This window comes from Moschus berezovskii, chromosome 11 (assembly GCF_049115385.1).
Source record: "Moschus berezovskii isolate FMDL1 chromosome 11, NW_MosBer_1.0, whole genome shotgun sequence".
NCBI lineage: Eukaryota > Metazoa > Chordata > Mammalia > Artiodactyla > Moschidae > Moschus > Moschus berezovskii.
This window is the reverse complement of record NC_142470.1, coordinates 10,657,209-10,669,717: the sequence shown is the minus strand read 5'-3', so window position 1 is coordinate 10,669,717 and position 12,509 is coordinate 10,657,209. Positions and strand designations below refer to the sequence as shown.

The 12,509-nt window shown below is 39.5% G+C and overlaps 1 protein-coding gene across 7 annotated transcripts in view; it reads left to right on the top strand.

Moving 5' to 3' along the window:
* GAPVD1 (GTPase activating protein and VPS9 domains 1) overlaps nt 1-12,509 on the top strand; it is a 60,887-nt gene that overhangs the window by 37,009 nt on the left and 11,369 nt on the right. For 2 of the 7 annotated variants that reach the window (XM_055399260.2, XM_055399258.2), the window contains exons 12-18: nt 268-402; nt 892-1,011; nt 4,844-4,921; nt 5,049-5,422; nt 7,051-7,138; nt 8,131-8,211; nt 11,555-11,677. In XM_055399260.2, coding sequence (XP_055255235.2) covers nt 268-402; nt 892-1,011; nt 4,844-4,921; nt 5,049-5,422; nt 7,051-7,138; nt 8,131-8,211; nt 11,555-11,677 — 999 coding nt within the window. Of the gene's footprint in view, nt 1-267; nt 403-891; nt 1,012-4,843; nt 4,922-5,048; nt 5,423-7,050; nt 7,139-8,130; nt 8,212-11,554; nt 11,690-12,509 lie in introns of all 7 variants that reach the window. The other 5 variants (XM_055399259.2, XM_055399257.2, XM_055399264.2 and 2 more) reach the window with 3 other exon arrangements.

Below are 12,509 nucleotides of genomic sequence, written 5' to 3'. Positions count from 1 at the left end.
CTGGCCTGTATCGGGATAAAAACCTTGACTTCTTCAACACTTGATCTGACTGGCTTTGCTAACTATCCCAGACTTTTCCAAGTAAGTCTGTTTGCACAGACTTTTCTGAGTAACTCCCAGAAAACAGTTATTTCTACGGGATCTGACATCTATGAGATGCTCTGAGTCCATTCATGCCCCAGTAGCTTTCTTCATCTGGGTCACAAAAGCTGAAGCTGTGATGTGCTAGCAGAATCACTAATGCGGTGCCTCACTTCTTCTGTTTAGAGGCCCCAGATCTAAAGCAGGAAGAGCGGCTGCAGGAACTGGAGAGCTGTTCTGGACTGGGCAGCACGTCTGATGATGCGGATGTCAGGGAGGTCAGTTCCCGCCCCAGCACACCAGGCCTCAGTGTTGTGTCGGGTATGTCTGTCTTGTTTTAAGGAATAAGGACTTGAAGGTGTGTTCCCACTTCCCCCTTTATAAAGTCAATAGCAAAGATATATATTTTGTTTAAGATCTGAGTAACTCCCAGAAAACAGTTATTTCTACGGGATCTGACATCTATGAGATGTTACTATGTGCCTTTATAGAACCTGTCAGAGTGTACCTGTGTGTGTTCCCTCTATAACTATCTGTTATTGGTAGCCTCTGCTACTGTATTTAGCTGTCGTGTGGTAATTCTGATTATGTTGTACAAATCAAGGTGAATATATTTAAGCAATAGTACAAGAAAGGATATAATACCAAACAACTCCCTTGTAAAGAACTGGGACACAAAAAAATGTGAGACTATATACATTTCTCCAAACTTCATATACTATTTTTGTGTGGTTATTTTGTTGTTCTTGCTGTTTATTTTTTTACTATATATATATATATATTTTTTTTTTTTTTTTTCTTTTCTTGAAGGCATAAGTGCAACCTCTGAGGATATTCCCAATAAGATTGAAGATCTGAGATCTGAGTGCAGCTCTGATTTTGGGGGTAAAGATTCTGTTACTAGTCCAGACATGGATGAAGTCACCCATGGTAAGAAGGGGAAATGAGAATGACTTCTATTAATAGAAATGATCACATCCGTGACTGAAACTGTCGACCTTAGCACATTGCTGATGGTGATATCAATTGTTATACATCTTTGGGGCATTATGTGTATAAGACCTTAAAATAAGGTTCACATACTGAATTTCATTCAGTCAATCCACTGTAGGAATCAGTCATAAGGACACAGTTGATGTATGGATAAAGTCTTATGCACCAAGATATTCTTCGTAATATTTATATTGGCAGAACACTTAAAACAACCTAAGAACTGAAAAATAGAATGGCTAAGTGAATTTTGAAGTAACCACTTATTAGAACTTGCACAACTGTTTTTTAAATGCTTTAAAGAATATGAAATAATTTGGAGAAATACCTAGAACATAATATCACTTGAAAATTTTATCTTAAAGCATTTTATATATAAGATAATAAAATGTAAAAAAAAAAACCTATCCTAAAGAAAGCACTGGGAAGAAGTACCAGAGTGCTAGTAAATAGTGATTTTATATACTGTGTAATGGTGTTTTTTTTTAATATATTTTTTAATTGAAGGATAATTGCTTTACAGAATTTGGGTACTGGGTTTTGAAGTACTTATATTTTTACATTTTTGTTTTTTCTAAACCGAGGTTTCTTATCCTCCACACTGTGAACATTTTGAGTCAGGTAATTCTTTGTTGTGGGGGCCTGTCCTATGCGTTGTAGGATGTTTAGCAGCATCTCTGGCCTCTATTGGAAGCATACCATCCCCTTCTTGTGCAGTTGTGAAGCCAAAAGTGAAAGTTGCTCAGTCATGTCCGACTTTTGGTGACCCTATGGATTATACAGTCCACGGAATTCTCCAGGCTAGAATACTGGAGTTGGCAGCCTTTCCCTTCTCCAGGGGTTCTTCTCAACCCAGGGATCGAACCCAGGTCTCCCGCATTTCAAGTGGATTCTTTACAAGCTGATCCACAAGGGAAACCCGGGAATACTGGAGTGGGTAGCCTATCCCTTCTCCAGCAGATCTTCCTAACCCAGGAATTGAACCAGGATCTCCTGTATTGCATGCAGCTTCTTTACCAACTGAGCTATCAGGGAACAACCAAAAATCATTGCCAAATAATCACTTCAGTGGCACAGTAAGCCCCAGTTGAGAACCACTGTTCTAAACCAGCAGTTTTCAAAGTGTAGTGTCCATGGCCCACTGAGGGCCCTTATGACCTCTTGAGGGGCTGGGGAGGTTTGAGGTCAAAACTGTTTTCATATAAGAAAAGACTGTTGTCCTTTGTACCATACTGACTTTGCACTGATAGTGCGCAAGCAAAGATGGGTGAATTTGCCGAGGCCTTTAGGACACAGCAGGGCAGCAGGGCCAGGCTCCCAGTCACTGTATTCTTCTCTCAGAGTTAAAAAAATAAAAGCTTTACTTATGAATGTGTTTGATAAAGCAGTAAAAATTATTTAATTCTATGTCTCAACCCTTGAGTACCCATCTGTCTAATATTCTGAAGACACAAGAAGTATCCCTAATGGATTCTGCTGCATTCTGAAATGTGATGACGTGTCTAAGGAAAAGCTTATGTGATTGAGTTATGAGCTGAAGTAGCTGTTTTTTTTTGTTTTGTTTTTTCATGAAACATCGTTTTTACTTGAAAGAATGATAAGCTGTAGTTAATGGTAATTGGGTATTTTCTTGAAAATTAATAAAATGAGCCTGTTATTTCAAGGAAAACAACTGACAGGGTAGAGTTTGTTGCCAGTGATAAAACTCAGGCTTTCAGATAGAAATCAGAATTTTGGAAAGCTTTGTGTCTGCCTCCATGAGCATGACAGATTACTGCTATTTAAAAACTTTTCTGGTGAGATGGAAGGTGATACTGAGAGCGTCATTTTTTCTGGATATTAATGATGAGTGGTGTCAACATTTGGAAGATCTGCATTTATCTAGTTGAACCAATATTTTCCAGATGATCAGCACATGAGGTTACAAAATCATGCTTGGGTAAAAGATTCCTTCAAAGTGCAAGACAGACCACTTGAATTTTAATGTAACAGTACAGAAAAGTTCGTTGGTCTGGTTTCAGCTTCCAAATTGTAGCTAACCTTTAAAAAATAGCTACTGCTACCAAGGTTTGATATAGTATTTGAAGAGTAATATCCACAGTTTCCTGAAAAGGCTGTTAAAATATTATCTCCTTTATACTTGCATACCTTTGTGAGGTCAGCTTTTCCTTATATACTTCAACCACAACAGCACAGTGCAACAGATGGAAAGCAGAAGCAGATATGAGAATTTAACTGTGTTCTGTGAAGTCGTACATTGAAGGAATTTGCAAAAATGTAAAAGTGTCACTCTTCTGCCTTTTTATTTTGGAAAATATAGTTACTTTTCACCTAAAAGGGTTATTTGTGTTACCATTTAATGAGTGTATTCAATTGAATTAATATATATAACATTTTAATATAAAATTTATTAAAAGTTTAAAAATTTTATTCTTTTCAGTTTTAATTGCTAGTATGGTTAACTATCATTAGATATAACCAGCCTTATATTAGATATATAAGATATACCTTATTCTATATCTTATAATATATCTTATATTAGTCATATTAGATATATATAACCTTATATATAAGTAAGGTTTTAGGGTTAAGAAATTTTAAGGGACTTTCCTGGCAGCCCAGTGGTTAAGACTCCACACTTCCACTGTCAGGTATGTGGGTTGGAACCTGGTTGGAGAACTAAGATCCCACATGCTGTGCGGTGCAGCCAAAGTATAAAAAAAAATAATTTAAAGAAATTAAGCATGTTTTACATGACCTAAGACTAAAATCTTGAGAACTGATAATTCTAAGCTATCTTTCCTAGTGATAAACTATTTCTGTAATTTTTAGAAAGGAAAGTAATTATAAGACAGAACAAAAGGAAAATAAAATGGAAAAATCATACTATCATTCATTATCAAAAAAGAAAGTTTAGAGCAACAGTTTCTTTTATATATTTGTGAGTTTTAATCTCTGCATACTTATGTGTTTTAATAGTCTCTCATTTTGATTATTTAGACATATGCTTAGAGGGGGCTTCCCAGGTGGCACAGGCGTAAAGAATCTGCCTGCCAGCGCAGGATATGCAAGAGACATGGGTTCAATCCCTGGGTTGGGGAGATCCTCTAGACTAGGAAAGGGCAACCTGTTCCAGTATCCGTGCCTGGAAAACTCTGTGGACAGAGGAGCCTGGTGCAGTCCATGGGGTCGCAAAGAGTCGGACATGACTGAGCGACTAAGCACTCATGCTCAGAGGAATCATCTTTTACTCTGTAGCTTTAAAATAATGTACTTTAGAAGTTCAAGTTTGTTTTGTGGTATAATGTATTTTGACTCACTTTTGTTATGAGTTCTCTTTTGCTGAGAACGAAATAGTGAATTTCAAGTTTTAGAACTTTTATGTTCCTTCTGTGGGTAGTATTGTCTCTGTTTTTATAGGTGAAGGCAAAGTGGACTCAGGAAACTAATAGCATTCTGAAAGTTTTGATGATTTTCATCTTCTGACTCTGCTCTGCAACAACCACAATATAATTTGGCCATTAAAAGTAATAGGCATGTGGATACTAGACCACTTAAACATAATTAAAATCCATGTATGTAGATAAAAACCTAAAGTGAATTTGATGTAATCAGAATATACTATTTATTAGACTGTTTTTTCTGGTATGCCCCTCAAGTTCTAATTAGTCAAAAAGGAAGACTGTGGAAAAGAGAGCCTTTTTTGCTGTGTGGAAACTGCCTCTGAGTCATGACTTCTGACTTGGTCACACTGTCTGCCCATCTCTTTCAGGGGCCCACCAACTGACCTCTCCTCCGTCTCAGTCAGAGTCTCTGCTTGCCATGTTTGATCCACTGTCTTCGCACGAAGGTAAAGTAGTCAGGTGGACTTTCTGACGCCTGTTTATCATGGCCAGAAGAGCAAAAGTACAACCCCTTTGTTCATGCCTTTTGGGACCAATTGTGTCTCAGCTGAGAACGTTTTTCCTGTGTTGCAGGGGGCGCTTCTGCTGTGGTAAGGCCGAAGGTTCACTATGCCAGGCCGTCGCACCCACCCCCAGACCCCCCGATCCTGGAAGGAGCCGTGGGAGGAAACGAGGCCAGGTTGCCTACCTTCGGTTCCCATATCCTGACTCCAGCTGAGATGGAGGCGTTTAAGCAAAGGCACTCGTACCCTGAGAGACTAGTGCGCAGCAGGAGCTCCGACGTCGTGTCTTCTGTCCGGCGCCCGATGAGCGACCCCAGCTGGAACCGGCGCCCGGGGAACGAAGAGCGCGAACTCCCCCCAGCCGCGGCCATTGGTGCTCCTCCTTCGGTGGCTGCGCCTCACTCTTCATCTTCATCCCCGAGTAAGGACTCCTCGAGAGGAGAGGTACGGGACGCAGGCCTTGCAGAAGAACTTGCTTGCTGTGGTCAGCTACAGTTAGTGTTCCATCTGCCGAGCGCTCTTGATACCTGAAATTAATGCGGAATATATAAATCTAGGGTGAAGGAGGGACAGTAGTCATGTCTAAAGGTGGTTTGTCAGTCTGATATGTCCAGCACCTTAGCCCATTAAAAAAACCCTCTACTTTGGTTTTGTAGTAATGTAGCCTGCATTTTTATGATACTTTTAACTTTTCTCCAAGCGATTTTGTATCTCATTTAAACCTCACAGTTTTCTTCAGAGATGGATAGAGGAGCTGCTTTTTTTTCCTTTTCCAATAAGTTATTATTTTTAATTTTTCAGCACTCACAGAGTTGCTCAAAAGTTGGAATGAGCCACAAAGAGCCTCCCTCCCCCAGCCTTGCGAGGCTCAGGCGCCTGCCTGACGCTCCAGTGCACATTTCTCTGTTTTTCTGTGTAGAGAAGCATTTCCAGTTCAAGAACGGCAGGGTTCATGCCTCCCATTCTGCGTTTGCGATTCCCTTCTCCAGCAGTGAGAAGCCTGCTTTCATGGTTCTTATGTGGATACTTAATTGATGAGTCTCCCTGTGGGTAATGAATATCCCACCCCCAGCACTGAACCCTCCCTGGATGCCCTCATTTCCCTTCTTAGGTTCTGATATCCCATTCACATGGATGCCCTCAGAGAAGGTATTTTTAGTTCCAATTTTGAAGATGAAAAAGTCTAAGGTCATATCATAGATTAGTAAAGGAATTACAGTCTCTGCCTTTTGACGTGTAGTTTTCATGATAACTCATAATTGATGATCAAAGCATCAGCTTTGCAATTGGTCACATCTAGCTTTGAGCAGCTATGTCACATCCAGTCTGTGTAACTTTGGGGAAGGTGGGAAGATAACCTTTTTTAGCCTCATATTTCTCATCTATAAAGAGGGCTTAGTAATAATATTTATCTCCTGAGACTATAAATATTATTGTTAAGCCCTTTTGCTGCCCTGGTAGCTCAGACAGAATCTGCCTGCAGTGCAGGATACCCAAGTTCGATCCCTGGGTCACGAAGATACCCTGGAGGAGGGTATGGCAACCCACTCCAGGATTCTTGCCTGGAGAATCCCATGGACAGAGGAGCCTTGCAGGCTATAATCCATGGGGCTGCAAAGAGTCAGACACAACTGAAGCCACTTAGCACCCACAAGGCTCCTGTGAAGTTTAAATGAGGTAATACATGTTTTTCATTCATTGTTTGGCACACAATACATACTTAGTTTTATTATTAATACCACTGCTACCGTCTCTCCAAATCTCTAGATTTTATCTGCATTGCATTCAGTCATCCTTTATGAGTATTTATTGAGTGCCTACTCTATGCTGGACTCTATTACCCTTTTGGCTTACTAACAGTAGTGAGATAATGCCTACCCTCAAGTAATCAATCAATCTAGTGCTTGAAAGGTATACGTCTGTGTTCCAGAAGCTGCCTGTACCACAGTAAGAACAGTTTTGCTTTGAAGACAAATGAGTGGTTTTTGTATTTCACAGACTAACTAAAATCCTTTTCATAGTAATTTATCCTGCTGTCCAACTGCAAATAAAACATCAAACTTTTTCTACAGACTGAAGAACGCAAAGATAGCGATGATGAGAAATCAGACAGGAACAGACCTTGGTGGAGAAAACGTTTTGTTTCTGCCATGCCCAAAGGTAATTTTATAAGATATCAGAATGCACTAATAGCAACAAGAAGCAAAGCCCCCAAATCTCTTTCAGAGAGCTAAAATTTCAACTCCTGGGAGGTTCTCGCGGGGCCTAAGTTTCATGCTGTTTTGAGGTTATAGAAAATGCTTTCACTCAGGTGAATGCTAAGGTACAGCTTTAGAAGTGATAGTTCCTGTTCTTTGCAGGAAGTGGCAGTGGTTTCATAAATGAAAGTCAGGCAGGTCACAGTTGTTTAAATATTATCTTCCATTGAAGTTAAACACGTAGGACTTTTGACATGTATTGCTAATGATTACTGCAGGAAAAAGGGATGCTATTAATAAACATTGAAAATTCATTCTTTACATTCTTGGAATAAACTTAAGCTTCTGATGTTTATAATCATTGAGAATGATAATACCCTGAATCTTAGTGTTTGAAAATTCTGGAAGGCAGTTGTGTAGCATTGTTCGCTTTTTTTGTGTGAATAGCCTGGCGTCATTCCAATAGGTATTGAAATCTGAGTTGGCAAAAGCATCTCTTCTAGGAAGGAGAGATTATCCAGGACTAACGGGAGGGGCTTCTTCTGAAGGCCTCTTCTCGGCACTGTGGTGCTCAGGAGCTGAGGAGCACTGCTTTCATGCCAGACTCAAGCCCACTAGAGGAGGAGAGAATGAGGCTCAGAGCTTTGAATGTGTTGTGTTTTTTTTGAGCAGAGGTTAAGAGGCAGTGGTTTTGATTCAGTCCCAATAGATTCCTGTTAAATCCTTCTTCCTGTGGCAGATGACCTCAAAGCAGATTCTGAAAACTTCTTTAAGAACCTTCAATGCTATGTTATGAATGATAATCAGTGGACACTCGGGATTTCTTAGCTTTTAAACTTTTCACCTTCCTTCCACTTAGAAATGTTGGCACACCAGTTAACTCCAGAATGACTGCTGTCTGCCGAGTAGTGCAGTATGTTATATGTCACACTACTGACTTTATTTAATTTCCAGCTCCTATACCATTTAGAAAGAAAGAAAAACAAGAAAAAGACAAAGATGATCTGGGGCCTGACAGATTCTCAACACTCACAGGTTTGTAGACCCATGGACTTCCTGGCTCCTTCATTCCCAGAGCACATATTTCATAACACTTTCTCTTGGGTGCCATAAACGTTGCCTTTTTAGACGAGTGTGTCTGTGTGTGTATAGTGGGGAGTATGTTCTTCATAGCTCTGTGGTTTCCGGTTGGCCACAGTGTACTCTTCCTGCAGACCGCCACCACCATCATCATCCTCATTGTCATAACTTCCGTTTATGATGAGGTCCCTGACCCTGAGCCTCTGGGCCTGCCCTCGCACCCGACATCTTAGTGGGATGATGACCTCCCATGCCTTTGAGGAAAGTGTGGTGACGGTTTTAGTGCTGTGCATGCCGTATCTTTGGATCATTGACAGTAGTTTTCTTTAACGTTGATCGTAGAAGTCTCAGTTTATTTCTGTCTGTAGTTCTTGATTATTCAGGATCACTGAAATTCTGTTTTACCTAATCATTTCCTTTTTTCCCTGAGAAGTGTTCAAACAGTATCAGTAGATTTGTAAACTTGATCAATTTTTTTACAGCTTGAATCATTTTAACATTGTTATCTGACCCAAGGAAAATATAACTACAGGTTGGGTTCTTACCTCATGTAGCATTTGTATTTTTGCAGCTTCTTTTTGGTATATTATGAATGAACACCCTAAAAGGAAAAAGTATGAGAGGTAGTGTTGACAGTCCACCCTTGGGTTTGATAGCTGTGTACTGTCTCTAGTGACTGGAGAGCATCTGGAGGGAAATTAATTTCTCATCTCTCTTTTTCTTATGTTGATTTTAAATTATGTTATCCTACTCAGGTAAAATGAAGGTTTTTATTTAAAAATGGGATAAGTTTCAAAAGAACATCCTCCTCAAAGAGCTCAGCATAGTACAGGTAGAATCCCATTTCACCACATAGCCCCGTCATGTCTAGCTCTGAAATACATGTAGACAGTTCTGTGTCCCGGTGTACCTTCCTGTTTATTTAATGAAATGACTTTCCTGGAATAAAGGGTTTTTAACAGCAGTAGCTGTGCTTTCAGGCCAGGTTTCCTGCTGAGAGCAGTCAGGCCTCATTCAACCGGCAAATACTTGTTGAACATCTGACTCATGCCAGGCACTGTGCTAAGGGTTTTAGGTGTTAAGTCAAATCACACATGAATCTTGGCACTTAATCTGATTGAGAAGAATTGGAAAGGCATCCTTTTGGCAAGATTTTGATGTTTTCTTACCATGCTTCTCATTTTAGAACACCACCATTTACAGAGTGGAATACTCAATGAAGAAATCTCAGGTTTTCAAAATGTTTGAATTAGTAACTTTGGCGAAGTTTTAAATTATTTTTTATTCATGTCTTTAGGCAATACATTTTTCTTAGATCATGGTGCCTAAAGGAGAAGCTAAGTTGACTAAGTTTTTCCCATAAAATATTTCGTTTTGTTTATGTTTGATTCAAGCAGTTTAGCTGCTCTACTGGTGGAGAAATTTCTACCCACTCTTAATGACTCACTGAAAAGTATAATTAAATTAATTTTTTGAAATGTTATGAATTTCTTAACAGTCTGTCCATCATCTCGCCACCTGAACTTTTCTTTTTTTCATATTCTCTCTGAATCTTTAAATATCTAGACATGGTTTTTCATGATTAAATCAGAGTTTTATCCTTTTACCACATGTTATTTCATAAACCCTTTCCCAGTTCTCCTAGACATACGTGGTTTTTTAATCATTATTGGCTCTTAGATCGTCTATCATGATTTTATGGCAATGTAAACCATTCTCTTGCTTTTGGATATTTAATCATATGCAATTTTTTTTTACTATGAAAAACTAAGATAAGTTGGAACACTCATCCCCTTGTACATATAGCATTTTTTGTATGTTTTAGTTATTCTTGTTGTTTATTGTCCTCAGATAAATTTTTTTAAATGGCATTATAGAAATAAAGGTTATAAGCAACATTATTGCTTTCACTATATTTAGCCTTTTTTCAGAACCTTCAGCAGCACTCAAAACCAATAGCAGAAAGAAGATTTTGTAACAGTAAAGGTTTTGTAAGTTTGCATTTTGAAGAAGATCATGTTTTATTAGGACTCTCTTACCATGTATTGAAATTATTATTGCAGAAATTAAATTATTTTGGCAGTTGTTTCTCCCTACAGTTTACCACAATTTTACAGAGACACAAACACTAAATATTGTTTTTTATAGAAAGAGAAGAGCCTATGAGCATACCACTTAACCTCTTTCTACTTTGATTTCCTTTTCTTAAAAATTGGGGTGGTAATGGTACCTCCCTGTAGGGTTATTGTTTAGCACAGTTCCTGGCACGTGGTAAGTGCTCAATAAATGTTAGCTGCTATTCACGTTAGCTGCCGTTAACAGATAGGTATATATAAATTCTAGTGATTTTTTTTTTTTTTTAATATATGTTTTAAGACTTTTTTTAAAAATGGGATTCTACCAGAGTGTGGTATTACCTGCTTGGCCTAGATCTGTCTCAGGAATTTACATTTCACCATGGAACTATGTTTTGTCCCATAGAGCTGTAGCACTTCTTTGCTTTGTTAACTGTTAATTAGTGACTCTGCCATCTGACTCCAGGAAGACATACTGATGTGCTTATTTTGCTGACAGAATAATGGGCCTGTCAGTAACCAGGGCTGCACCTGTGATGGTGGTAAACCTTTTCTCTGTGTACCCCAGGTACAATTCAAGCACTCTCCCAGAATGTCTAGATTCTCTGGGAGCGCCCCTGACACCACTGCATGCACAAAAGTGCTCTCTAGTCCAGCACCTGTAACTGTCATGGTGAGATTCAGTGAGATAGAATATGAATTACCTGAAGGTTTTAAATAAGGTGTAGAGGGAAAAATTCATGAAGGAAAAGTGGAGGAAGGCATTTTAAAAGTATTTAAAAGGGTTAAGTTTTCAGTCTGAATATGTTTTTTTCCTCCTTCAGTGTAGAGGTGTCTGGATAAATGAAGCCTGCATATAAAAATGCCTTGTTGGAAGCTCTGTTAGCATGCATTGCTAATAACAGTGATTTGAGTGTAAACACTGTAGAGTCCCATCATCCGTTCAGTCTGCACTGAACTGTTTGACAATGTCATGCAGAAATCTGACGATGATGAGAAAGTGGAGCTAATCGTCCCGATTTCGTGCCTTGGCAAGGTGCTCAGACCTAGACCTGGGATGTGTAGGCAGCTGCATGGTGCCTCTTATAACACTGAGATATGTGCTCTTTTTAAGTCTTACCTCCTAATCCGCCTTTGGGATTATGCTACTGGTGTCGTACTAACATCAGAGTGGGTGCAAACCAGGGGGCGCTAATTCTCCTCCTCTCCTTTCCCTCCCGCAGATGATCCCAGCCCGAGACTCAGCGCGCAGGCTCAGGTCGCTGAGGATATTCTGGACAAATACAGGAATGCCATTAAACGCACCAGCCCCAGTGAGGGAGCACTGGCAAACTACGACAGTGCAGGTGACCATCCTGGTAAAGAATGGAATAGGAACGTTTATATCACTGCCATGACAGTGGTCTGAACTGAAAGTAGCCTCTTGCTTTTTTAACTTTTTCTTTGATATTGAAGTACAGTCAATTGACAGTGTAGTTTCAGGTACACAGCTGAGCAGCTCAGCCACACATACACACGTATCCATTCTTCCAAGTAGCCTTTTAGTCGCTCCTGTAAATAGTTGTCAAAAAACCATGGTATCGTCCCCAAGATTAATATTAGAGTATCTCCGGAAGAGTCTCTGACAAACTGAACATGATTTGGCTCAAGGGGGACTCACAGGAGCCTGAGAAAACCTCCTACACTTTTAAGTTTTAAAATAACAAAAAATTTGGAATAGTACTAGTGAAGGTCTGTTATATTCCATCTGCCTAGACTTATCAGTTGTTAATGTTTTGCCACATTTTCTATATGTATTTTTTTCCTGAAGCATTTGAAATGATCTCCTAAGAATAGAGATTTTTTTTCCACATAGGCACAGTATCTTTATTACACTAAGGAACTTTTCATTTATTTTGATTCTATACATGCATGTATTATCTAAATGGATAAATTAGAAACATAAAAACAACTGTGGGGCACCATAGGTCTGTGCTGGCTGCATTTGTGAGTTTGTCCCCAGTTCGTTCTCAGGCAGGGAGGATTGGGAAGGGTGTCCCTTGGAGTGAGGATGAGGGGTCTCAGTGTGGCCTGGTTGAGGGGGTCACAGCCAGCTGCTTCCTGACTGGGTGGGATTCCACGTCTGTAAAACGAGGGTGTTATGTGAAATGATTTCTAAGACCCCTTTTAGTTCTGTGG